The sequence below is a fragment of the Yamadazyma tenuis genome, chromosome 1 (assembly GCF_029203305.1).
Source record: "Yamadazyma tenuis chromosome 1, complete sequence".
NCBI lineage: Eukaryota > Fungi > Ascomycota > Pichiomycetes > Serinales > Debaryomycetaceae > Yamadazyma > Yamadazyma tenuis.
In genome coordinates this window covers 2,468,973-2,494,722 of record NC_089461.1, presented here as the reverse complement: position 1 = coordinate 2,494,722, position 25,750 = coordinate 2,468,973, and the positions used below count along the sequence as shown (strand labels likewise).

At 44.1% G+C, this 25,750-nt stretch overlaps 12 protein-coding genes and 1 non-coding gene across 13 annotated transcripts; 6 read left to right on the top strand and 7 right to left on the bottom strand. All coding sequences in view use genetic code 12, as the record gives it.

The window, feature by feature from the left end:
• Window positions 1-320: 320 nt before the first annotated feature.
• Window positions 321-7,382, bottom strand: BEM3 (Rho GTPase activating protein; the record flags this gene model as incomplete). Its single annotated transcript, XM_066157609.1, has 3 exons — window positions 321-2,863; window positions 3,692-3,722; window positions 3,933-7,382. 3 exons carry the CDS (start codon window positions 7,380-7,382, stop codon window positions 321-323), a joined length of 6,024 nt encoding a protein of 2,007 aa, XP_066013706.1.
• A 296-nt stretch (window positions 7,383-7,678) lies between these two features.
• Window positions 7,679-9,889, bottom strand: HOS3 (histone deacetylase; the record flags this gene model as incomplete). Its single annotated transcript, XM_066157608.1, has 1 exon — window positions 7,679-9,889. One exon carries the CDS (start codon window positions 9,887-9,889, stop codon window positions 7,679-7,681), a length of 2,211 nt encoding a protein of 736 aa, XP_066013705.1.
• A 155-nt stretch (window positions 9,890-10,044) lies between these two features.
• Window positions 10,045-12,417, bottom strand: PSN45_001218 (lipoyl synthase; the record flags this gene model as incomplete). Its single annotated transcript, XM_006689040.2, has 2 exons — window positions 10,045-11,209; window positions 11,588-12,417. 2 exons carry the CDS (start codon window positions 12,415-12,417, stop codon window positions 10,045-10,047), a joined length of 1,995 nt encoding a protein of 664 aa, XP_006689103.2.
• Window positions 12,418-12,746: 329 nt separating this feature from the next.
• BFR1 (multicopy suppressor of BFA (Brefeldin A)) lies at window positions 12,747-14,156 on the top strand (the record flags this gene model as incomplete). The annotated part of the gene is made up of 1 exon (XM_066157607.1): window positions 12,747-14,156. The coding sequence occupies one exon, from the start codon at window positions 12,747-12,749 to the stop codon at window positions 14,154-14,156; it is 1,410 nt and encodes a 469-aa protein (XP_066013704.1).
• A 91-nt stretch (window positions 14,157-14,247) lies between these two features.
• PSN45_001216 (uncharacterized protein) lies at window positions 14,248-15,324 on the top strand (the record flags this gene model as incomplete). Its single annotated transcript, XM_006689039.1, has 1 exon — window positions 14,248-15,324. One exon carries the CDS (start codon window positions 14,248-14,250, stop codon window positions 15,322-15,324), a length of 1,077 nt encoding a protein of 358 aa, XP_006689102.1.
• Window positions 15,325-15,497: 173 nt separating this feature from the next.
• BGL2 (glycoside hydrolase 3 protein) lies at window positions 15,498-16,557 on the top strand (the record flags this gene model as incomplete). Its single annotated transcript, XM_006688564.1, has 2 exons — window positions 15,498-15,560; window positions 15,697-16,557. 2 exons carry the CDS (start codon window positions 15,498-15,500, stop codon window positions 16,555-16,557), a joined length of 924 nt encoding a protein of 307 aa, XP_006688627.1.
• Window positions 16,558-16,744: 187 nt separating this feature from the next.
• Window positions 16,745-17,491, top strand: rot1 (the record flags this gene model as incomplete). Its single annotated transcript, XM_006688562.1, has 1 exon — window positions 16,745-17,491. The coding sequence occupies one exon, from the start codon at window positions 16,745-16,747 to the stop codon at window positions 17,489-17,491; it is 747 nt and encodes a 248-aa protein (XP_006688625.1).
• Window positions 17,492-17,746: 255 nt separating this feature from the next.
• Window positions 17,747-20,026, bottom strand: VPS70_2 (Vacuolar protein sorting-associated protein 70; the record flags this gene model as incomplete). Its single annotated transcript, XM_006689036.1, has 1 exon — window positions 17,747-20,026. One exon carries the CDS (start codon window positions 20,024-20,026, stop codon window positions 17,747-17,749), a length of 2,280 nt encoding a protein of 759 aa, XP_006689099.1.
• A 407-nt stretch (window positions 20,027-20,433) lies between these two features.
• On the top strand, window positions 20,434-20,507 carry PSN45_001212. Its single transcript has one exon. It is a non-coding gene; the product is annotated as a tRNA-Asn (tRNA).
• Window positions 20,508-20,546: 39 nt separating this feature from the next.
• On the bottom strand, window positions 20,547-21,746 carry NDE1_1 (NADH:ubiquinone oxidoreductase; the record flags this gene model as incomplete). Its single annotated transcript, XM_006688561.2, has 1 exon — window positions 20,547-21,746. The coding sequence occupies one exon, from the start codon at window positions 21,744-21,746 to the stop codon at window positions 20,547-20,549; it is 1,200 nt and encodes a 399-aa protein (XP_006688624.1).
• Window positions 21,747-22,011: 265 nt separating this feature from the next.
• PSN45_001210 (uncharacterized protein) lies at window positions 22,012-22,500 on the top strand (the record flags this gene model as incomplete). Its single annotated transcript, XM_066157606.1, has 1 exon — window positions 22,012-22,500. The coding sequence occupies one exon, from the start codon at window positions 22,012-22,014 to the stop codon at window positions 22,498-22,500; it is 489 nt and encodes a 162-aa protein (XP_066013703.1).
• Window positions 22,501-22,535: 35 nt separating this feature from the next.
• On the bottom strand, window positions 22,536-24,266 carry PSN45_001209 (uncharacterized protein; the record flags this gene model as incomplete). The annotated part of the gene is made up of 1 exon (XM_006688559.2): window positions 22,536-24,266. One exon carries the CDS (start codon window positions 24,264-24,266, stop codon window positions 22,536-22,538), a length of 1,731 nt encoding a protein of 576 aa, XP_006688622.1.
• A 605-nt stretch (window positions 24,267-24,871) lies between these two features.
• PSN45_001208 (uncharacterized protein) lies at window positions 24,872-25,435 on the bottom strand (the record flags this gene model as incomplete). Its single annotated transcript, XM_006689035.1, has 1 exon — window positions 24,872-25,435. The coding sequence occupies one exon, from the start codon at window positions 25,433-25,435 to the stop codon at window positions 24,872-24,874; it is 564 nt and encodes a 187-aa protein (XP_006689098.1).
• Between the last annotated feature and the right edge of the window lie 315 nt (window positions 25,436-25,750).

The window sequence follows — 25,750 nt, the reverse complement described above, 5'->3', positions numbered from 1 at the left end:
TTCAACCTTAGAGATGACCCTTGAGGAAGGAGCTTGCAGTGCAAACCTCGATAATTACAAGCTCTTGAACATTGGCTGAGTATAGGCCGCAACTAGGCCTATTGAAGTTGGCGACGTATTTTCTGCTCATTTCAAGCGCCTCACCGTCTAAATACAATTGTGCGCAATATCGAAATTTGCTGATACAGAATGAAAATACATAATTGCCTTGGATTTAGATGGCTAAGCTAGAAAATTGAGGTTCTTGTTATAGAAATTGAATATTTTGATCAGCAGCAACATTGGCTGGAATGAAGAGAAAATCAGTGTCATAAAAGGACTCAAATTAAGATAAATGAAAACAATCCAAGAACAACCATTATCCATGATTTTGAGATGCTAGAAGCTCCAGAGTTACTGGATCCAGCACTGGGGACGACTGGGGTAGCCGACACAGTTTCAGCAGCAATGGTTTCTGTGGCGGCACCGGTAGCGGCGATGCTTTCTCTGCTGGTAGCGGCAATGCTTTCTCTGCTGGTAGCAGCAACGATTTCACCAGCAACCGTGCCAATACTTCCACCAGCACTTTCACCATCACTTCCACCAATAGTAATAGTGTCAATGATGGTAGTATAAACTTTACCAGCAGAGTTTTTAGTGACGCTAACTGCGCAGGGAACCGTTACAGTCACACTGTCGATTTCTGTTACAATCGTCGTCAGGTATCCCTTGCACACGTCACATTCTCCCAAGGTATGGGTGAAGGTAACAGTTTCCCCAGCCGTGTTTGTCGTAACTTCCACATCACAAGGAATTGTTACAGTAACGCTGTCAATTTCAGTGACCACTGTAGTCTGGTAATGGGAACATACTGGACAAGCCTCAGTCACGGTAACAGCTTGTGAGTTGGTAACTGTTATACAATCTTTAACACAGATGGTAGAAACAGTGGCTTCGTTAAGAATTGAAGATTCGGTTATAATGTTACCTTCAGGGTCGAGAGAAACGATGACATCAACTTCTCCTGTAATTACAGCACCATTTGATTCAGTGCTCGTGAAACCAATGGTGTACTCGGTGCATTCAGGACAGGAAGATAAGTAACTTGAAGAACTAGATGCCTCGGAAGAGCTGGCTTTGCTGGAAGAAGATGTTTCGCTGGAAGAAGATGTTTGGCTGGACGAAGATGCCTCACTAGAACTGGATGCCTCACTAGAACTAGATGCCTCACTAGAACTGGATACTTTACTAGAACTGGATGCCTCACTAGAACTTGATACTTCACTAGAACTTGATACTTCACTAGAACTGGATACCTCACTAGAACTGGATGCCTCACTAGAACTTGATACTTCACTAGAACTTGATACTTCACTAGAACTGGATACCTCACTAGAACTGGATGCTTCACTAGAACTTGATACTTCACTAGAACTTGATACTTCACTAGAACTGGATGCTTCACTATAACTTGATACTTCACTAGAACTGGATGCCTCACTAGAACTTGATACTTCACTAGAACTAGATACTTCACTAGAACTTGATACTTCACTAGAACTGGATACCTCACTAGATGATACTTCACTAGAACTGGATACTTCACTAGAACTGGATGCCTCACTAGAACTAGATACTTCACTAGAACTTGATACTTCACTAGAACTGGATGCTTCACTAGAACTTGATACTTCACTAGAACTGGATGCCTCACTAGAACTGGATGCTTCACTAGAACTTGATACTTCACTAGAACTTGAAACTTCACTAGAACTGGATGCCTCACTAGAACTGGATGCTTCACTAGAACTTGATACTTCACTAGAACTTGAAACTTCACTAGAACTTAATACTTCACTAGAACTGGATGCCTCACTAGAACTGACACTACTTGATTCACCTGGAGCCACTAGCATTTCTAAACATACCTTACAAGAATCTGTACTTGTGGAACCAGCTGGGATCGGACCGTTATAATAAACGGCATTGCCTGAATATGTTAACAGAGGATTACCGAACAAATATGTGTCATACACAAAAAGACTTGAATCATAACCTGTACCAATATTGAAGTGAACATTTTTTGAGGGAATAAAGGAACCCCCATTCAATGTCAATACACCATTGGAATAAGTGTGACTGTAGATACGAGTGGTAAGACCTATATGATTTCCACCCCCAAATCCAGCAACTTTATAGGTGTGAGCAGTCGTTTGCGCAACGGCACGAAGAGAGGAATCTGAGGCACTCAAGTAAAATGTTTGATCTACGTCAACATAAGTCAGTGAGGATCCAAACAAGAAGACGGAAGAATCTTCACCAATATCAATACAACCAGAACCTTGGAGCTTCGTTGTTTGGTTATAAACTTGGTTAATCAAACAAATGGTACCGTCATTGGTGATGGTTTGAGTTCCACTCAGAGCCGACCCCAAAAGGACATTGCCTGTAGACCTAGTGGTCAACGAGAAAACCATTAAACCGTCATTCTCCCACGAAGTACTGGATACTTCCATAATTGGAACACCAATTCCATCAGCTCCGAACCACATGGTACCTGTGTTGGTATTGCTAAACGATACGGAAGCATTCACAGTAAAATTTGGAGTGGTGGCAGACTCGATGGAATTAAAAGCCCATTCTCCACTGTTTGAAAGAACAGTGACATAATCAAAGTTGCTATTCAAGGTAATCGAGTCAGTGTCAGAAGTGACGTAAAAACCACCTTCATTGGTGAATGTTCCCGAAAAATATGTCCCATCCAAGCTATAATCAATGACGGAATAGTAAACACCTCGGTAAATGTGAACGTTTTGGACATCATCCCGGAGTATTGAAGAATCTCCCCTGTCTATTGTATTGGAAGTGATATCCAAAGCATTAGCTACCAAGTACAGGTAGGCAAGGGCTAGCAATCGTTTTAAAGCTTTAGAAAACATATACAACCTCTACCCTGAAATCTGCTGGAAATTACGAAAAAAAAGGGTTATGAAACCCCTTTATAAGATTACAAAAACTGGTTGCAAACGCGAAAAAACTGTATTCCCTCCGCCCATGAAGATGGATTTCCCAATAAAAACTAAAGTGCAGTTTGAGTGTGAAAACTACATTATTTTGATAACAGTTGGCCTCTAGATACTGCATTGGCACCGGATTTGTGGTGAACGGTGTGTGAAGGAGAAAAATAATGGACCCGCAGACTTTTTTTTAAATCCGCTGCATGCATATAGATGAAAAAGCTCCTTTGTTCTGCAACAGCGAAGGCGTCCGGGCTATCTCAATTATAATAAGCGAACAATAGCTTTTTGATTATTGCTGTTCTAATGAAATCCTTAACTGTTCAATTCTGATTCCAAACGTCCATTGAATATCCTTATTTTCGGTGAAATTTGGAAAAAATTAAATAAACGTTATCTTACGAAAAAAATAAAGTTTGTATGGTTTGGTTTATACGCAGCTCCTTTTCCGGACGACGTTCAGATTGCATAATAGCACTTGTCCTGGAAACCCACCACTTACTGTTATTGTTGGAGAACCTATTGATTATTATGAATGTTGTGTTCCGTGAAGACTAGTCCCCAATGACCTACAATTTTACTTGTGCTTTTGTACTCTCTCGGTATACAAGGTTGCATATTGCATCAATTAAACTAAAACCTTTTTAAAAGTGAACTAAAAGCAAGTTTAAGTATAGTGACGTTAAATGACATACCCTTCGACACGAGGTCTTTGAAGTTCTGGTCCTGAATGAATCACAGCACACTGAACATATCGAACTCTTCCTGACCAATTTTTGTAATGGTTCTCTCGATGGGCCAGGGGGTACGGACAAGGGCACAAAGATATGTACACAATGGGCAAGAGCGCTTTGTCTCAGAAAATGCTATGCATTTAACAAACTATAATACAATACAGAATTGAAACTAGAAGCTAGGGATATTCAAATCCAACACTTCTCTTTGGTTATCAGGGATAGGATCCCCGTCCTCGAAAATGCAATTGAAGTCAATCAAGAGCAAGCTCATCACATCTAGTGAGATGTTAAGGGTGGGAACAAACACAATGCACACATTCCTCAAGTTCATCTTGTTTGAGTCTTTGTTATTGATGATCTCCTTAAGAAACTTCAACACAATGTAACTGGTGTCGTAGTACACTCGGTCGAGGTTGTTGAGATTGTTGAAGTAGTCTTTGAATTTCAACGACGTGGCAGCGGTGTTGCCGTTGTTCATCACAATGTTTCTCAAATCACTATATCCTTTGTCAGATACGATGGGTGATGGTAACTCCCGCAAGTACGTCTTCAACAATCCTGAAACCGTGTGCATGTCGGGTTTCAATTCATTTTCGAACAAGTCAAGGTCAAACTTCTTGTTGAACGCTTCTTTCAACTGTCGAATAGTTGAAGCAGATCCACTCAATCGAAAGATTCCTTCTTCGTACACGGCTCCAGTCTTCAACAAAAACTCAATACACCGGTAGATGATGCTGGGGACCTCTCTTCCAAGAAAATTGTGATGGGAAATTTCGTACGCTTGTACTAGTTCTCTGCCAAAAATCAGTTTATTCACCTGTTCATCTAGTCCCATCTTGTCAAGGTACAGTTGGATGCTAGAGTCCTCGACCACAGTGGCGGAAGTGCCGTTCTGGTGACTTGAATTGCTGGTGAACGAACTATTAGCATTGGGGGAAGACGCTATAGCATTGCTCAAGTCACTGTCAACAAGATTACTGGCATCAAACAACTGGCTCGTGCTAGAGTTTGGGTTAGAACCCTTGGTTCTGAACGGGAAAATGCTTCTCTTCTTACCCTTTTTGTCGGTGGGCTTTTCTTTTTCAAGACTGTCCATGGTTTGATACGACACGTTTGAAGGAACTGGAGATTTGGTCTTGTTCGTATAATCCGGTTCATCCTGGTAGTCAGAGCCATAGTTTCGGGGTGTTTGAAAATTTACGTTATACCCTGCAATGTCATCTTTAATGGAGTTTGCAGTCGACGTGGAGTTCGAGTCAACCACGAGACTCATGTCTATCAATGCATTGACCCACTCATCTCGCTCATAGTCATTTTCAGCACAGAAGAAATGCTTTGGAAACGAGTTCGACAATTTGGAACTCTTGTGGCTTTCCATGATTAAAAATGCATGTCTATATCCTTTGTCTTCGGCCACTGAATCGTTAGATTGTCTGCCGATTTGACAATGCTTCAAGTTGATCTGCTCCAACAAGGATCCTCCTGGTTGGTCATACAACTCCAACACAGGTCCATCGACTTGACACCATCTCACCTTCCAACTGGTGCCCAAGCCTTTGTACTTTCTGACCAAATACCCTTCCTTTCTGGAACCACTCTTGAATTCGTCCAAAGGATTCACAAAATCTAACGACAAATACTTGCAGATTCTGAAAAGAATTAAGTGGGGGATGTGGGGCATCACAAATAAGGTGTTGAAGTAATTCTGCAAACCACTGATTCTCACGTCAATCTTATTGGGAGTGGTAGAAAAGAACAACGACTTGTCGGGAAGAACAGGCAAACCAAAGTACTCGACCGTAGGTCTGATCTCGTTGTCAAAGGCTATCAACTGGTTCAACGATTTCTTGATTCTCCACATCTCTTTACCAGTACTCCTATCGTTGACAGCAATTGTGATGAAAATATCATCTAGCCTCTTCAGGGACGTCGAGGCTTGAACCTGGGTATTACCATTGCTAATGGTGCTTATGACGGTGAGAGCAATAGTTTGGAACTCTTCAGGTTTGATGAACAACGCCCCATCATCTTCATTCACCATGGTTCTGTTGACCAGATAACTGGAGTTATTCGAAATCATCACATTCAGACCTCCGTTCTTTGCTTGCAAGTTTCTATTCGAGCCTGATGCACTTCGGATATTGTAGATCGAATCATGAGACGTAAAATCAGTGGTGATGGGGGTCCGTATCGATTCGCTCTCATAGTCCAAACCACCTCTATAACTGTATCCCGTGGCAGGAGATACTTGCGAATACTGGGAATAGGGCACCACTGGGGATGACATGTTGCTGGTGGTATCTTCAGGGAGATTACCCTGGTTAAACTCTGCCTCATCCAAGGCCCTACTATTGTAGAAGGCTTCTGGAGTTCGAGGTATTTCTTTATACTCTTCACCAGCAGGTTTAGGATAATCGACCCGTGTTAAAGCATCTATGGGCTGGCCAAATTGATGAGGCCCAGGAGGAAACAGAGTATTCGTCGCATTTGTGGGTTGTTGATAGTTCAAGACCGCAGGAGACCTTAAAGCGTTTCCTTCTCGGTTTGGAGATGGCACAGTGACCTTGAGGGTTTGGATATTCAAATCCTTAAAAGTCTTGCTATGTGGCAAAGACTTTCCGGAGAGTAAGACGTTGTTTTTGGCCGCCTTACTGGGGGACTCGGGCAACGGGATTCGTGGAGGTTCAACCAGAGGGGATTGTTGGAGAGAAGGTGAGTATGTGAAAGCCTGTGACTCCGGCAGATGATGGACGTTCTGTTGCTGGGAAAGTGGTGCGAGATTGGGCGATAACTCTGTTGGAGTCAAGCTCTGGCCCGGACCTGGCTGGTGCAGAGCAGCCTTCACTTGGGCCTGTTGCTGTAATGTTGGAGGTAATTTTATCCTCGAACGATACGACTGAAAACTACTAGCACTGTGGTTCTTATGTTGGAAGATGCCACTGGTATTTGCACTGTTCTGGGGGTCACTTGACTTGGAAGGCCGCAAATGGCCAGAGGCGTCTTGTTCCTCCAAAGACCTGTGTTCGAGTTGAGCTTCACTTACTTCACTTACTTCACTTTCAAGGGCCGAGTCCTCGATGGCCGAGTTCTCCACCGGGTCATTGATGGTGCTGTCATTTGCAAATACCGGAGTCGTTTCGTCGGTGACCTCAGACACGTTCGAAATGCCTTTGGCACCTTCATCCGAGTATATGGACGACCGATTCGAGTGAATTTCTCCGTCCAACGTCCTGGCATCGCCAGACGGGTGGTCAAGCGAAGTCGACGTGGAAATGTTACCCATGGAGAGGTCACTCTGAATCGAGGTCATAGAAACGTCTTTTTGCAAATGGTTCTCCTCTGCAAGCGAATGCGATTGAGAGTTCGAAACTGGCACCACCTCCATTTGTTCAGCTGGTTCAAGCTTCTGTTCGTCGGCACTGGATTCCTTGATCTTACGTCTAGCAGATCGCTGGGGGATGTCGGACTCGGGCTTTTTGGGCTCGTCCGAAATGCTATCTCCATTGCCTTGTAAACTTTGTATGAGTTGATCCTTTCTCACTAAAGTGGACTTGAGCTCCTTAATCTCGAACAAAAGTCGCTCGATATACTCTTTGTCGGAGAGCTTGGACCTATCAAAGTTGGGGTGGGAGGGTGTTACCTCGTCCATGATGGATTATGTGGTTCGTGGGGTAGGGGGAAATAAGTCAATTGGAAAAGGAATTGGCGGATGTCAGGGGTTTTACCGAGTTCAATACACAGACAATGTACTACTCTGACTATACCTTAACGCAGACGTGAAGGATCGTGTCGTCAAAAGCTAAGGTGATGGGATTTCAACCTGATTTGTTCTAAAAGCTATCCAACACGCTTAAGCCTATCCTAGAAAAATTTTCACGCGTCCGACCTAAGATTTACAGAATGTAAGTGTTGCAAAAGGATATCTGAACCTTAATATTTGTATTTCTATTCTTTTTGCTGTGCTAATGCTAGTTTCTTGAGGTAGGACCGGGTATGCCGGGGCCCACCATCTTCATTAATCCTGGTGTCCGCATCAATAAGGTCTTTGACCATTCGGTTAGGAATGTCCCCGGCTCCTTCTTCTTTGTATTGGTAGATATAATTGTTGGGTAGAACCGCGTTTGGCATCATCGACCGGCCGAGCTTGATGGCTTCGTTGGCCCAGATGGTCACATCGGTCTTGGGCTGTTTGTATGGCATCCAATTTTTTTTGCAACCCTTGGTCAACTCCTTCATGACAAAATCTGATCCCCACGTAGAGTTCCAGAGATTGGAGTCAACCTTATCTCCTTCCATATGAGCATTGACACTGTTGGTCAAGCCTATCAAATGAGAAAAGATACCAGTGGTCAACGCCCCGTCCGAATATCCTCCTTCCAAGAAAGATATGAGCTTTGAGTTATGGATTTTGGATAATTTGACAGCATCGTTGGTGAACTTGGAGTAGAACGATGTCGGCACATTGATCCCATGGCGTTGCATCTGGGGGTTTTCATACTCAGAAGCATCGAACCCTGCCGATATGACTATCATGGGCTTGAAGGCCATAGGAGGCTTATCTTTGCTGTTGGAGTTCAAGCTACCATTCTTCTTATTTATCAAGTACTGTTGGAACTCCAATTCGTGCTGCTTCTTGGCTTGGTTCAAGAACTGGTTGACTCTGTTGAGAATCGATACGTACTTAGTCTTATAGTGCTTGTAGAATTCGTCTTCATCTTCCCATTCTTGAAGATGAACGTTCCAAATGTTCAAATCATGATCCATGATGCAGGTAGAGGCATTCTTGATGTTTTCCTTTGTGGCGTAGCCCAATTCCGTGGGGTATGACTTTACATCGTGCAAAGAAAAGTACCCGACCTTGGGGTATCGAGCAAACCGTTTTCCATATTCATCTCTGGGTTCGAATCCAAGTTCAAGATCCTCATCTTCGTCCTTTCCATAATCGCCGGTGAATCCGGCTCTTTCCCAACAAATATCCTGAGACCCGTCCCCGTGGTGCAAATCGATGTCAAGAATGGCCACATGACTAACATCGTAGTTTTCAAACGCATATTCAATACCAATCTGGACATTATTCAACAAACAGAACCCGCTTGGCAAACATGCATGGGAGTGGTGGCCAGGCGGCCTGATCACAATGAAGGACAAATTGTAGTTCTGCTTGAATAAAGAGTCGATACCCGTTTCAATGGCTCCTATAACCCCTTCAATGGCATTGATGGTTTTTGGAATCAAGTATATGTCACCGGTATTCCAATCTTCTGGAACCTCCAAGTTTCCCTCCGCGAGCTTCTCGTGGCTTTCTAGACATAGTTCGTATAGCTTTCGGGGCCAGTTTTTGCCATGAATCTTCAATACATGCGATGAAAAAATAGACCCTCTTTTGGTGGAGTTGACGATCTTGTAGAAGAACGGGTACATGGTCAATGCCGCCGCAATGCCTATGCAAGATGCTAGTAAACGTTGTGGGCGCTCGAAAATGGTGGCTAGATACGACTTGGTGACCCATTTTCTGCCAAATGCGTGTTCAGCTGAGTAGGGCGATAACACCACAAGGGTTCTGTCACTCTCCTTCCTAAACTTGGGCGAGTCACGCTCTATTTGTGGGTTGGATTTCAAGAAGTCGCTGAAGGTGTTTGTAAACTTTGACAACGATGTGTCAATTAAACTCGAAGGCTTCAAGATCTTCTCGTACTTTTGGGTCTCTTCCCATATAAGTTCTGGAATCGGTGGCGGACTGGGGCTCTTGCTGGAGCGAGAGTTTGAGCTGGACCGGGACTTGGTCGAGTTGGACCGCGACCGGGTGCCTCGATCCTTTTCCCATTCTCTGTCACGCTCGATCTTGAGGTCTATTGCTCTGGGGTCTTCATGTTTCACCTTCACAGCGCTAGTTGTTTTGAGACGGTTGGTTCGCTTACCTTTGAACTGAATGATCTCTGCTGGATGTATCACCTCGTCGTCGTCATCCTCATCCTCCTCATAGATGGGGATCGTCTGATCTCTCATATAACCGGAGTGATTGTAGAAGGTGGAGTGAGCCATGGAAACGTCATCTTCGTAGTCGTTGGCAGTGGACCTGATGGTCAAAGTAGTCTCGAACTGGGAGATAAGCGAGTCTTCACTGTCATTATCCTTGAGGTCGTCTTTCAATGACATTCCCGCTTAACTGTTCGATGCGTTGTTTGATCTATTGTTATTTTGATGATGCGTCGCGCTTTCGCAGCTTCTGAAATCGAAGAATCCAGAGTGTATATTAGGACATAAATAGGTAGGGGGCATAAAAGGTTGGAGTCAGCTCGACTGGTACATGACTAGCTCTGTACCTTGAACTCGGAGGCCTTGACCTGTGCCAATCTTGGAGTCTCACCAACGTTATGGCTTTTCTTTCGGATGATATTCTCGATGAACGCTTCCCCAGCTTTATACGATGATCTCACCAATGGGCCACTGGCAACGTATAAGAAGCCCATTTCCAAGGCCTTGTTTTTCCAGTAGTCGAACTTTTCGGGTGTGACGTATTCCACTACCTTCATGTGTCTCTTGGTGGGTCTCATATACTGACCAAAGGTCACCACATCACACTTTATGGCTCTCAAGTCCCGGAGACTCTGTAACACCTGCTCGTCAGTTTCACCGAATCCCAACATCATCGATGTCTTTGTGATCAACGTTGGCTTCACCTGTTTGGCCCTCTCCAACACTGCCAAACTCTGTCTATAAGTGGCTCTTCTATCTCTGACATGAGGAGTTAAGGCCTCCACCGTCTCCATGTTGTGGGCATACACATCCAATCCACTGGATGCCAAGATGTTCACCATGTCCAAATTTCCTCTAAAATCTCCTCCCAAGACCTCGACCAAGATCTGAGGAGCCTTTTGCTTGATCTTCATGACGGTCTCGGCCAAATGATGCGATCCTCCGTCAACCAAGTCATCTCTGTCGACGGTCGTCAACACCACGTATCCCAAGCCCCATCTACTGATGGCTTCGGCCGTATTTTCTGGTTCCATGGGATCTGGCTTGGTAGGAGCTCTATTGGTCTTCACCGAACAGAACCGACAACCTCTGGTACATGTGTCTCCCAATAACATAATGGTAGCAGTGGCCTCAGATTTCTTTCCTCCCCAGCACTCACCGATATTGGGGCACTTGGCTTCTTCACACACGGTTGCTAGCTTCAATTCCCTTACGTCTTCCTTCAATTTATTGAACGATTTTCCCTTAGGAATGGGCACCTTAAGCCACGAGGGCAACCGCTGGTCAGGGTCCTTTCTGGCCGCTTCCAATGGGTCGATCACCATTTTGGCGGCGTCTCCTGTGAGAAAATCTGCAAATGAAGGTCCCTTGTTCAACAGGTCTGAGAACATGGTTTCTCTCCGTTTTTTGGGTTTACTGGACGCGATCTTGGGTTTTGTCAAGTCCCCCGTGACCTCTGTGGCAAAGCATCGGACGGAGTGGGCGCTTTGGGTCTTTAGTCTAGTTTTTAATGCTACTCTTAACATGGTCAATTGATCGGATGGTACAGAGCCATTTTCAAAAAGTTGGTTTTCGCGAAGCCCGGGAGGAAGAGTCCCCGGTGCGACAGAGTCAAATTGCAGTCAAATTGCAGTCAAATTGCAGTCAAATTGTTTTAAAACCATTAGTAATGGGTTTAGGGGTTGGTGATTGGGGGTGGGGTTGTGGAGAAGATGGGCATCTTGAGGCCTCTTTAGAAGTTTGACGATTTTGGAGAAGGTTGAGGATTTTGACAAGTTTTGTGGGTTTAGAACTTGGTGGGATGGCTGCGAATTTGAGTCCCCCGAAGTTCTGATCCACACAGTACAATACTATTACTCTATACAACTACAGCCCTACCCCAACAAACGGTGGACCTTATCGTCTTTAAATCCGTCCAAATTGTCCAAGTTGTCCCACCACTTGAACAAAAACGTTTGGCAAATCAACTTGAACCATGGTGTAAACACCAACGTAGGGTCTTTGAACATCTCCTTCAACTGATGGTGACTCACGTACTTATAGTCCTTCACCTCATTCAAGTTGGCAGAGATGGACACATCCTTGGCCCTCAACACCAAAATATAGTCAATCTCATGCTCTCCCCACTTGGAGTCATCTCCGCCACTGGAGGACTTATAGTGGATTCTTGTCAAAAAGTTGAAGTGTTCCATAATGACTTGTTCGGGAGGAATCCCCAACTCATGCTCTAGCTTACGCTGGGCCGCCGTCTTGACCCCTTCCACCGCCGACTCCAACTGATAGATATCGGGTCCCATCTCGCTCTGTACCGCCAACGGGTGCGAGCAGCAGGTGTTGGTCCACATGGAAGGAAAGGTGATTTTCTCATCAGCTCTTTGTTGCAACAACAACTCATTTTGATCATTGAAAAGAAACACAGAAAACGCCCGGTGCAATAACCCGCCATTGATGTTGTCCATTAGGTGGCACAACTTCTTGGTGCCCGCTCCCAAGGGCCTGTCATTGTAATCCAACACAATACACAACTCATCCATCAACCGGATTTGCTCTGCGTCGTGACCTTCAAAAACCTCATCTCCCCCCGTCGGTGACGAGCTCGTGGTCGCAAGCCCCGAGATATCCCTGATTGGTACCACATCTCTCCACGTCGACAAGACCTCTTCTTCTCCGAGGCTTTTCACCAACTGTTCGTATGTAGTGGAAGGCATGCTGATTGTCTGGTTTTTTTTCCCTCCAATCTCTCGCGACTATCTTATACGACCAGCCGATCACCTTGGCCAGTAGGTGAAGACAGAAACCTACACACCAAAGTATGGATGTCTACGACTCTACTCAAGGTATACATACCTACCAGTATCTCCAACTGTAGCCGCTTCATCGTCCAACCACCATATACCTTAACACCCTCCCACTCTCTTCCGTTCTGCCAAGTTCCACGGTCGTGGCAGAAAAATTTTTACATATCGTCGAGCGTGAGATCCACACTCTGAAAATTACCAACTGGACAGGTTACCTCTAAATCCCACCACGTAACAAAATGGCCTCTTTCTCCGAAAACCCCCAAACGGCTGCCGCCGTCTCCAGACGGTTTATCAAGCGTCCCGATGACTCGGCCATGAAGTCCGAAGTCACCAAGTTGAGAAAGGAAATCGAAAAGGTTGACTTGTCCATCAATACTTTGACTTCCCAAATCGACAAGATCTCCGTTGATTCCGCCACCAACTCCAAAAGGCAGGAATTGCAGCAGCAATTGAAGGAGTTGACTGCCCAGCAGGCCTCCATCAAGGGTGAAAGACAACAATTCATGGATCAAATCAAGGCAATTGACACCCAGTTGAAGAGAAAGGTCACTGAGATTCAGCAACAGACCAGCAAAAACAGTTTCAAGAGTGTCAAGGATATCGACGCCAGAATCGCCTACTTGGACAGTTTGGTCGATGGGGGTGAATTGAAGTTGGCGGACGAGAGAAAAACCGTTAAGGAGATGTCTGCTTTGAGAAAGTTGAAAAAGGACTTTGGCTCTGTCGAAAAGCAGCAGCAGTCCATTGACGCTGACAAGTCCAAAATCGCCGACTTGAAGAAGAAGTTGAACGCCATCCAAAACAAGGAGGTGCAAGCCAAATACGAGGCAATTCAAAAGGAGTTGGACGAAATTAGATCTGCCAACAAATCCATCTACGACAAGAAGGGCGACTTGGTGTCCAAGAGGAACGCCTTGAGAAAGGAAAAGGACTCCAAGTATGATGCCATCAAGAAGTTGAGATCCGAATTTGACAACGAATTCACAAGGTTCAAGACCTTGATGACCGAGGAAAGAAAGAGAAGAGACGAAGAATACAAGTCCAGACAGCAGGAGGAAAAGAAGGCCAAGGCCAAGGAAGTGGCCGACAAGGAGTTGCTGGAAGCCTCGAAGCCCGCGTTCGAAACCGAAATCAACGCCATTCACAGCTTGTTGAAGTACTTTGATCCCGAATACGTGATTCCAAAACCAAAAACCTTTGAGGAGGAATCGTTCGTCACCAACACCAACTCAGTTAGAACCGTGGAGATGCCAAGTGATGTCACGGTGTTGAAAAAAGAAAAAGAGTCTTTCTTTGAAGGTACCAACTCCAAGAAGAACAAGAAGGGTAAGTCTTCCAAGGCAAAGGCTTTCACTGTTGCTCCAGATATCATTGTTTCTTTGGCCGACTTGTCGATTCCATTGCCAACCAAGCAAGAGAATGTTGCTGACACTGTCGCCACCTTGAAGGAAACCTTGACTGCTTTGGAAGCCAAGCAAGATGAACAGACCAAGGCCAACATTGAAAAGGCCAAGGCTAAGGTGGCCAAGCTTCAAAAAGAAGCTGAGGAAGCCGAAGCCAAGGAAGAGGACGCTGAAGAAGTGGACGCTGAAGAAGTGGATGCTGAGGAAGTGGTTGCAAAAACTGAAGCTGAAGACGAAAACTGATTTATCTTGTTCATACAATCGTTAATAAATAAAATATACTGTACGCATTTGTTCGCGAGCCCGATGAGATGTAATTTTTTTCCACTCCACAATGGCTAAAAGAAAAGCTGAAATCGTCAATAAACCGACCAAAAAACCCCACAAGTCTTCTCCCGAAGTGCAGTTCTCTATATGTTTGCCATCATCACTCATCTCGTATGCCAACGCATCAAATTTAGAGCAGATTACCAACATTGCCTATCAAGTGGCTAAAGCTGCAACTATATACAACGTACCCGAAATAATAATACTAGACGTGCCAACCATCGATGCCCAGTATGAAATCCTCGAATCAAAAGCCAACAAAGCCGTCAAAATCGATAAGAAAATCAAGTTCAACGAAATCTTGGAACCTCCAGTACAACAACAAATTGTACCTAATCAACCACAAAATGTCCAAGAAAATCACAACAACCATGAGCTCTTTGAAAGCTTGCTCCAATTCTTCATAACGCCACCGTACTTGGTGAAAGCTATGCTCAAAGACAACAAGTACACAAAGAAGTTCAAGTACGCCCAAACCCTTCCCAAGTTGTCGACTCTTCCATTTATGGGCAATAATGGCACCCACAATGACTTCAAGGAAGGGTTAAGTATACCCAAGAAATCGCCTGGGAACAAGAAACAAAGGAACAAGTTGAAAGTAACCAAATACGTCAATATTGGCCATGCCCAGCCATTTGAATTGACCCAAGAAGTCCCTGTCAATGTTAGAGTTACAGTGGATTTAAAAAACAAAACAATCGTATCTCCTTTACACGCCTACGGGGTGATTGGGTACAAATCTTCCTTTGGGTACCACACCCGAATCGCCAGGAACTTCAATGAAATCTTCACGAAAAGTGCCTTTCCCACCGGCTACACTTCATCGATATACGTCAACTGTGCAAACTACTTCTCTTCCGAACCTGCCGATACCACCAATAATATTCAGCTCAATAGCCTGGAAAATAACCGGGTCTTGTTGGTGTTTGGCAATCCGAAGGATCTTGAGTTTAGTTTCAAACAAGACAAGTCTCTCAGTGTACCGAGTTTCACAGATCTTTTCGACCAAAAACTATGCATTCCTCCAACCATCAAGGTGGAGGATGCCGTATTGATCGCATTAACAAAGTTGTACAATCTCTAAGTCCAGTGTACTGGTCAACAGTTCATAATCAATAAACACAATAGAGGTTTGCAGTCAAATCGAGCATTCCGGATCCAAATCTAGACTTTCTATATTTGGCATATTTCTAGTCGAGCATGTTTACAAAAAAAAATTTTCGAATAAAGCACACTTCACACACACATTCGTTCATCATGAAATACCAATTCTTGACTGCTTTAGCCGCCACTGTGGCCTCTGTCAATGCTATGGGTGATGTATGTTAACACTTCTGATGGTTAGATTCAACCTGGTCAAATTCCCATCACTCTAGCCCTCATATCAGGGTCTGGCCACGATTGCGTTGAATCTTGACACAAACGCACCTTCCAGTACTAACATGTTATTTTATAGCTTGCCTTCAACTTCGGTGTCCAAGACAACTCAGGAAACTGTAAGAGCTCTGAAGAATTTGCAGCTGACTTGAAGACCTTGTCTTCATACGCCAAAATCGTCAAAACTTATGCTGTTTCTGATTGTAACACTTTACAAAACTTGGGACCAGCTGCTGACGACGCCGGATTCCAAATGATTGCCGGTATCTGGCCAACCGATGATGACCACTTCAGTTCTGAAAAGACCGCTTTACAAAACTACTTGCCAAATATTTCCAAAGATACCATCAAGGTTTTCACCGTTGGTTCTGAAGCCTTATACAGAGACGACTTGTCTGCATCTGACTTGGCCGACAAAATCAATGAGATCAAGGACTTGTTGAAGGATATCAAGGACAAGAACGGAGACTCATATGGTGACGTTCCAGTCGGGTTTGTTGACTCCTGGAATGTTTTGGTCGATGGGGCCTCTCAACCAGCTATCAAGGCTGCCGACTTCACCTACGCCAACGCCTTCTCCTACTGGCAGGGACAAACCTTGAAAAACTCATCATACTCCTTCTTCGATGATATCATGCAAGCCTTACAGGTAATTCAAACCACAAAGGGAGATACTGACATTGAGTTTTTCGTTGGTGAAACCGGATGGCCAACTGAAGGTACCAACTACGAAAATGCCCAACCAGGTGTTTCTAACGCCAAGACTTACTTTCAACAATCCGTCTGTGCTCTCAGAGCTTGGGGTGTCAATGTGGGTGTTTTCGAGGCTTTTGACGAGGCTTGGAAGCCTGACACTTCTGGTACTGATGATGTTGAAAAACACTGGGGTGTTTTCGACTCTAACTCAGACTTGAAGTATTCATTAGATTGTAACTTTTAATGACATCTACCGGTGGGTGTATGGGATTTTTCATAGGTTTATAAGGTTTTTAGATACCCAAATTATTATTTCCTCGTTTGTACTTGTACTTTAATGAAGCATCACCTTGCATAAGTCTGCTATTTACGGCTTACTCTGCCAAACTTGAAATCTATCACTAGTAGTTTTTAGCTTTTGCCCCTTTAACATGTCTTCTTTATTGGTGTTTTTTGTTTTGGCAGTCAAAGTGTGCTGCATTGGCATCGACGGTACATGGATGAGCAAGTCCAAAACTGTCATTACTGGCCCTAGAATCTATGATCCTGTTGATGAGCTAATCTATGAACCAAGTCTACCAGGAGTATGCTACTCATTTGACAAAGATGGCTATTGGGAACAGGCAATCTACTCGGTCACCTCGAATCCAATTGAGCCAAAGGCTCCAACTGCAGCCATTATTTGGCAGCATGGGAAATATACCATCCACAAAGATGGCTCCATGAGTTTGAAACCTTATCCTTCGGATGGCCGTAAGTTATTTAGTGATCCTAGCAAGTCAAAAGAGTCTATATACATGAGGTATAATCAGGAAGAGAAAATTGACCATTTTGATATTGAATACGACTATTATTATGGTAAGTACAAACTCCAATTGTATTCATTTGATGGCTCCAAGAAACAACCACTATGGTTGGAGTACAATCCGCCAATGATGCTACCTACTTCTGTGCTCAACCCAACAAATGAAAAGGAGAAAAATGCTTTGGCTAATATAAACAGGAAATTGAAGAGGTCTATTGAAAATATAGGAAAGACACAATTGACCAGGGTAGATTGGATAGATATATGGATGTTTCATATTTTCTCGGTCTTGGGGTTGGCAATGGCAGTTGCTGCATTGGCTTATGTGTTAACCATGTTATCGAAAACTAGGAGAAAATATAAATTAAAGTGATGCTTGTTTTATCTGAAAGTTTTTTTATCCGAGTTGTCACCAGATTGTGAAATTTACGAAATTTGAATAAAGTAATAGTAACACGAGATGACCTTCAAAAATCATGAAAAAACCACAATTTGTCTACTAGTATATCGGACTATAGGAATAAACCAACTCTTCATGATTTTTGGGCATACCAAAAATTTAGTTATCCATGCATTTACCAGCTGAGTTCAGAAAAGATCAATGTCATATTCAACTAAATAATAATGTTCAAGACAACTCGCCGTAGATTCTTCTTAAAGTCTTGGAAACAACCCCCAAGCCATCGACCAATCTGTCAAAGTCATTATCTTCAATAGCTTCTTGCAAGGCTGGATACACTTGTCCAGCATAACCTGTGAATCTACCACTAGCATAAATAATGTGTTTGAACCATTCTCTTTGATGCAACCCCTTGTGGGTCAAGAAGTTTCTTTCAAAGTATTGCAATAACTTGTTCTGTTTGATGATTAAGAACCTTAACTTGAATCTGCTCCAGAAAGGTAAGGAGTAGCGGTCGTCAAATTGGAGTTGGAGGTCTTCAGATTTAGCATCGAAGGCTTCAGTGGTTTCCTTAACCTTTTCCAAGTCAGTGATGGTGGAATCAAGAAGATCTCCTAAGGTAACATCTTCATGGTCCTCCAAGAGGTGCATAATACTTCCTTGGTGTTTGGGACACATACCATGCTTAAGGAATTCTGGGAATGGAAGAGGTGACTTGGCTTTATAATAGCCATGGGCAGTAGATTTCATAAAACTGGTCTCATCCTCGGAATAAGTCAAGAGATTCTTCAAAGTGTCAGGGTCTTCGATTCTTTCCTTCAACCAAGTCTTTGGAATTTTTTTCTTCACCACCTCAAAGTACCCAATCAAGTAGTCAGCATAATCGGCGACTTTTAAGTTCAACACTTCTCTGTCACTCAATTCCAAAGCTACCAACCCCAAGTATTTGGCCATCAAGTTGTGATAAACGAATCCTTTGTCACCGTAAGTTTCCATCCAGTGGTAGGAATCGTAGTTGGAATGATAATGGTAAATAGCAGAACCCTTAACGGGTCCGAATCCCATGTCAACAGATGGAATACCCAAATGTTCCAAGAACACAGTGTAGTCAGAACCAGATCCCAAGACACCAATCTTGTCACCGTTATGAGAGATGTAGTGATCCAATAATGATCCAACACCTTCTTCTGGGTATGGCAAAATGCTAGCAGCCTTTTTCAACACACTGTACAATGATGGGCATCCCTGTAAGCCAAGTACAGGGCCAGACACGGAAACGTCCACATTCAAATAGGCCACAACTTTCTTGGATAATTGTTTGGCAGCATATTCACCATATTCAGTGGAGCCTAACAAGCCGTATTCTTCACCATCGAAACTCATGAGAACTATACTACGCTTGAATTTGTATCCTTGCTTTTGCAATTCTCCCAAACCTCTAGCAATTTCGAGTAAGCTGGAAGATCCAGAGTTAGGATCACCAGCACCACCTTTAATCCAGGCATCACGGTGGTTACCAATGACAATCACTTCGTCCTTGATTTCACCTTCAATCTCACCGTAGACGTTGGTCAACGTAGAAATGTTATAGAATTGATCACTGTACAAGTTTAATTCGGTCTTTTTGTTTGGACCCGTGTAGTATTCAAATCCTTCCAATTCACCCACCCAGTTTTCTTGGGTCATCTTCACCCCATGTCCGTTCAACTTCTTCAAAATGGGCTTGACTTCTCTATAACTAATGGGCAAAACTGGAATCTTCCCAATGGAATCGTGGGGATCTTGACGTTCACAGCCCGGCTTGGAAGCATAACCAGGGGTGGTTGGATCACCTGGAGCAGCACCAATACCTCCCAAGAACTGCACACTTCCTCTTTGAACCGAGCTTTCTTGTCTGGCAGGTCCTTTTGGATACTGCTTATAGCCGTTGGCCTCTGTGATTCCACCATCGTCACCGGGATCACTATAAAGCAAAACCCCGATGGCACCATTATCTTGGGCAAATTTGACCTTCAATCCTCTGAAGATCGAACCGTATCTAGCAACCACAATTTTACCAGCCACATCAACACCCAAGCCCTTTAACAATTCAAAATCATCCTTGGTTCCGTAGTTCACGTAAACGTACTCAGCGGTAACGTTCCCATTGGCAGCATATCCCAAGAAAGTTGGGATCAAGTCATCACCACCGGTGGTCTCATCATCTTCAAGAACATCTTCTTGCAATGGAGCAGTGTAAATCACATCTCCCTCTTCCAACAAGTTCAATGCGTGCTCGTTAGGGTAGCTGACCAAGATCTCGTAATCGTCCACAGAAGCCTTGAAGCCGTACTCTTCAAATTTCTCCTTAGTAAAGTTAACCAACCCATAGTTGGTACCAGCCAAGTGGGGTTCCGCAGTATAGATTTTAGACCAATTGGATGCCAAGTTGACTTCCAAGGCACTCAAGAAGGTGGATCTGAAGTCAATTTCGTCCTCAGATGCTTGAAATGCAAAGGGGTGGTACATAGATAAAGAATAGATTATATTAAGAACCATTAACAAGTTAAACAATTTCCAACCACGACTGAGAGAACGCTTGGGGCGTACATTTCCCACGTGGATAGGCAATTCCTTTTCAATAGCCATAATGAGAAAGAAAAGGAGTAGTGAGTAAAGAAAGCAATAGATATGGCTGCAGGAGATAAAAGGCGCGAGTGTGGACAGAGCCACACAGTGGCCGGCCGTTTTCTGATTGGGATATTAATGTTTTTTTGAAAATATATAAGGACTTGCAAGGATGAAAAAAAGTCCTATTGATAGGCAACTCATCTGTAGTACATATATCAACATATCTATGCTTCAATAAGGAACTTGATTGCCCAAACATCGAACTTGAAAATCCGGAACCGGTGAGAATATTTTTCTCGAAAATTGACTCCGTGGCCAAGCTGGCTAAGGCGTAAGACTGTTAATCTTGAGATCGTGAGTTCGATCCTCACCGGGGTCGCTTTCTTTTTGTTTCGTATATTTGCTATTATTGATGCCATTAGTGGAACCAGCCCCCAAGGATATTACTTCGCTTGGACTTCTTCTTCCTCAGAGGTTCCTTGACCTGCCCGTTTCCTTGGTTAGCACTCGGTTTGCTTGAAATAGGAGATGCAGCAATTGTTTCTAACGCTCCAGACTCTTTATAGAGCATTTGGGTGAGGTTCTTTGAAGTCTTGGACTTTTCAAACTGTACCGGGTCATTTGAAGTCTGGTTCATTTTAAGTATGTCATGCGTAGACTTAGTAATGTGAAGATGGTTTGATAATTGGGTAGTCGAAGGTGACTTTGTCGGAGGTGACTTCAAATACAAAGAATCCCTCCGTAGGTTTTTGAACTTATGGGATAGGCCTTCGGATCGCATCAGTAGATCATGTAATTTTTTCAAAGAGTCTGACTTTTTCATACCAATATTATTGACATAGGGAGATACGGGAGGTCCGGCGTTCAAGACATCTTTCATGCTCAAATACAGCACGTCCACCTCTGTTATATCATGATCATCGTCTTTGTTGGTGCTGGAATGCATTGTGCGGTGAGTGTTGGGGATTGTGGATAATCGCTTACTGGACGTACTTGAAGACTGTTTCTTCTCCAAAAATAGGATTTTGCCCTTCAAGTCACTGATGGTGTTTTCATAGTTTATTATATGCAAATTCTTCTCGGTGTTGATTTTTTTCTCTAGGTACAAGTCGTTTTCTAGTAATGCAATCTTCTCCAACAATTCCATGTTGAACAGGTTCAAGCTTTCTAACTTGTTACTAATGAGTCGATCTTTGGACTCCATATTATCATTTGTGATCTCCACTTCTACAAGTTGCTGCTTCATGGCCATTATTTCTGTTTCAAATGCCCTTTTCTCATCATTGTGCTTGTCATTGAGTTCATTAATTTCGGTCTTCAAAGACTTGATCTTCAAGTTCAACTCTTTGATCGTTTCAGTCTTGATGGCATCGTCCTTGGACACCCGGGCATTCTCCTCTTCTAGGTTCTGTAATTCGTCTTCCAACGCCTTTTCTAAATCTTTGCTCGAGTCTTGAAACTCCTGAAGCTCGTGTTCAAGCTCTAACACCCGATTAACGATTTCATCTTTGGACCAGTGGAATAGAGTCTGGGAATCCGGGCGGTTGGGGGTCCGTGGAGGGGCAGAGACCGTGCTGGGAATACTGGTAGGAATGCTTCTGATACTTTCTCTGCTCATGAATGGGTCAGGCAAGTGTGTTGATCAAAATGTCAATACAATAATATAGTGTGCGCGGTGCGATGTCTTCACCACACGTTAATGAGGGTGGTGAAATAGTACCTCGTGATTGGTCTGACCGCTGCATGGAGCAGGCACAATGTATACCACTAATACCAGTACATGGAGGACTTTCCTGGTCCAAATCAAATATGGTCGTGTGTACCACATATCCACCTTTGTCTTCCACGCACCCAGCCGCTTCTGCACATCAATTATTATCTTCATGACAGTGAAAACAGCAGCAGAGTGGGCCAAGGCCTTAAACATGCAAAAACACCCGGAAGGGGGGTATTATATGGAGAGTTATCGATCATCCGATATCGTCAAGTCCAACAAAGGTAATGATGTGGCTTTGTGTACCAGCATCTATTTTATCTTAGAAGACACTAATCCATCGAATTTTCACCGAATTGCATCTGATGAACTCTGGTACTTCCACGAAGGTCAGTCATTGACAATTCATTGCATTTATCCGGACGGAGAGTACAAAGCGGTGAGGTTGGGCAAAGACGTAGAGAATGGGGAAGTTCTTCAGTTTGCAGTGCCAAAGGGTGTTATCTTTGGTTCCAGCGTCGACACCGGGTTTGCGTTGGTTGGGTGTATGGTTGCCCCAGGGTTCGTGTTTGAAGAGTTTGAGTTGTTTAAGTATGACGAGTTGGTAAGCCAGTATCCCCAGCACCAAGACATTATCAGAAAGCTTACCGTCAACTAAATCCATTCATATCTATTTAACATCTATTTACAATTCTATGCCAAGTGAGCAGGTTGAGAAGACTCAGGGGTTGGACTCAAGTCATCAAACTCGATCTCTTCTTCGTCTTCGCTGAAGTTCCGTAACGACTTTTCCCTTCTCAACTGCTTATCAGCAGCCAAGGTCTGGGCAAACTTGGATCTCCGTCTAATTTCGGGACCTTTCCAGTAAAAAACATAAATGGGGATGGCCACCACTATGGCCACCAACCCTAAAAATGTACTGGCCCATTGGTATGGGTGGCTAGGACTCATTTTCTTATACATGGGTCCCGCGTACATGGCTGCAATTCCTGCCAAAAGGTCTCTTGAAAACCCGTTACCACCAGTGGCAGAGGCCGAATAGGGCCCATAGGCTGCTACCATATAGTCGATGGTGGACATGTAAATGGAGAAGTTTGCAATGGCAATTAGTGTCAAAAAAATCACGGGTGCAATCCAAGGTGAATGGCTTGGACCGAACGAAGTCCACGCAAACCCAAACAATCCAATAGGTTCCAACGGAGCCAAAAACAAAAGTAATAAAAGTCGTCTTTCCGCCAATCTGGCAGCCTCACCGTCTGTCTTCAAGATCTTCAACTGCCTGGCGATATCAGGAAGATGCAAAAAGTACGCAATGAAATATCCGATGATGATGGCACAGAAAATCAACCCTTGGGCAATGCTTGAAAATCCCCATTGGACAAACACCAAGGGCACCGATTCCATACAGATGAAGATCAAGGCATCCGAGAAACCTGACAACAATGACAAAAACAACACAATTGGTTCAGTCAAAAACATCTCAAAAGGTCTCTTCCAGATAGTGAACACTTCGTTGAACGAAAGACCCTTTCTGAAGGTTCCAGGGCCGTAGATGTTGTCATCTTCACCTTCTTTTCTTCTTCTAGCTGCTTCTTTATCTATCAAAATACTGGACCTGGTTTCGGGAACCGTCAATAAGTGAAGAACCTGAACTACCACTCCAAAGATCATCTGGATCCAGAAGTTCCACTGTAAGTCCAACTTATCGGCAATGATACCGCCAAAAATGGGCCCGAGCGAAGAACCCCCAACCGAAGATAACACCACGTATGCCACCGCAAACCCTTGGTCACTGGATTCCCACATATCAGCACACATCCCCAATGTCACAGACCCTCCGGCAGACGACAAACCACCCAAAAATCTTGCAACCAATAAACCCCCAAGATTTGGAGACAATGCTGCTGGTATCTGCCAAATGTTCACGAAAAACAACGACAATTGCATGATGGGCCATCTACCATACTCCTCGGACCAAGGAGCCCATAGCTCACACCCAAACGCATAGGACACCAAGAATATCATTTGTCCGCATCTGGCTGCGGCCTCGCTCACAGCATATTTTGCAGTAATCTGGTGGACCGAAGAACTATACACACTGGAGTTGAAGTTCATCGACAACTGCACCAAGAATACAACCGTCAAAATGTACCATTTTTTGGCCCACGGATAGCTGAAACCAAGCTTATCGTGGCATTCTTCCTCTTGTAATTCTCTTCTTCCGTCAGGCTGCACCACCCCTATTACCCGTTTGGTCTTTCTTCTGACTATATTTGGCCGGGAAATCCCAGTGCCTTGAGACTGATATTGTGGACGTGGCAGATTCCCCAGCGAGCTTTCGTTGTTGTTGAATTCGGAGTGGTCCCATGTAGCCTTATCTCTACCGGTTTCTGACGTCCCGCTCAACGTCTGGTTAGAAGACATTTTGTACTTGGTGAAAATTTATGCAAAAGCCGATGGGGGAGGCTCTGAGGCGTTTATAAATGCTCGGGGATATTCCGGGTGTAGTTTGCTGCCATATATATAAATAAAGTGTTTCAGGGTGCAAGCGTTTCACGCACAAGTATAATTGCTGTGAAAAAAAGAGTGCATAAGAACAGTAAACTTTAATGGAGGGGAGATCCCCCTATTGTGCGGTTTACTTCGGCCACTCCATACGCCATGTTGATACGAATGGCCTCACAAAAATCCTAGGGAGGTTAACAGGGCCAAAATGCTCGGTTCCCATAACTTGGCCGCACAATAGCCATCTGCATATAGTTTATCCGGCCGTCTCTGCTTGCTAACTCTAACTGGTGACTGAGGCGGAACCGTTTTCTGTGTCATTACGTAACTGCTCATACAGTACTCCAAAGCCCCGTACACCTGGTAGTGTGACAAAGATGTTGACCGTTTAGTGGTTTCAGAGGTGCATAACGATTTCGTCAGGTGGGGCAGGTTCGGAACTTTTGATTACCCCCAGCCGAATTAGGGTGCATGATCGGAGGGAACGTCTGCGGGAGAATAAGAAAGCGTTTTTTAAATACATATCACTTATGGAGTGGAAAGTCGGGAAGACCTCCATCAGCCGTATAACTATAGGCTCTCACCACCACATCGGTGGTGCAGTCACAAGAGCTGGGGTCCAACTCCTGCTTAGGCACCAACACATTCTTATTTCTTGTGGCATCCTGGCAGATGACCCAATTGTTACTGTTGTCAAACAACAAATTCCCGAAATGAATAGAAAAGTGCCCCGCTGAGTCTGACCAATTGTTGGTCACTTCAAGATGGGTCTGCACCGCCAAAAAGGCTCCAGGGTACTTGGCCACTGACAAACTTAAATCTCCGTTAATTACTCCAGTAACGTTATATTTGGTTGAGTCCACACTCAGATTAACCACTAAATCCCAATCGGAATCATACACCACGTACTGAAAGCCACTGGTTTGGACTGAGAAATCGGATGCGGCGGAGGTCGGAGCGTTGGAAGGAAGTTTCAATGCCACCAAGTAGAACAGCTCGCTGTGGGGTTGGCTGTCAACATGAGTGTCAGCTGAGCAGACGGTTTGGAGACAAACTGCAACAACACTTAACAATGATTTCAACAACATGATTACCAAAACATAATGGCTTTGGAGTAAACTTTATAGGGTTTTTAGCATAGTATTTTTCAGCATTTGCAGCTGCCGAAAGATGCAAAAAAATTAAAAACACTAAAAACGTGTTCCACCTTCCCATCTGTGGACTCCCAGTCATCAATCGTCATTTGTTGTCTCCCAGTCACCCCTCTTCATTTGATTCCGGCTGGTGTTTCCTTGTGTAACCAGTTAGAGGTTTTGCGTGCCCCCACCACCGCAGCACATCGCTTGCTCAACAAACTTACCCTACCTTTGTTTGTGAAAATAGCGGGTAACACTTTAGATTGC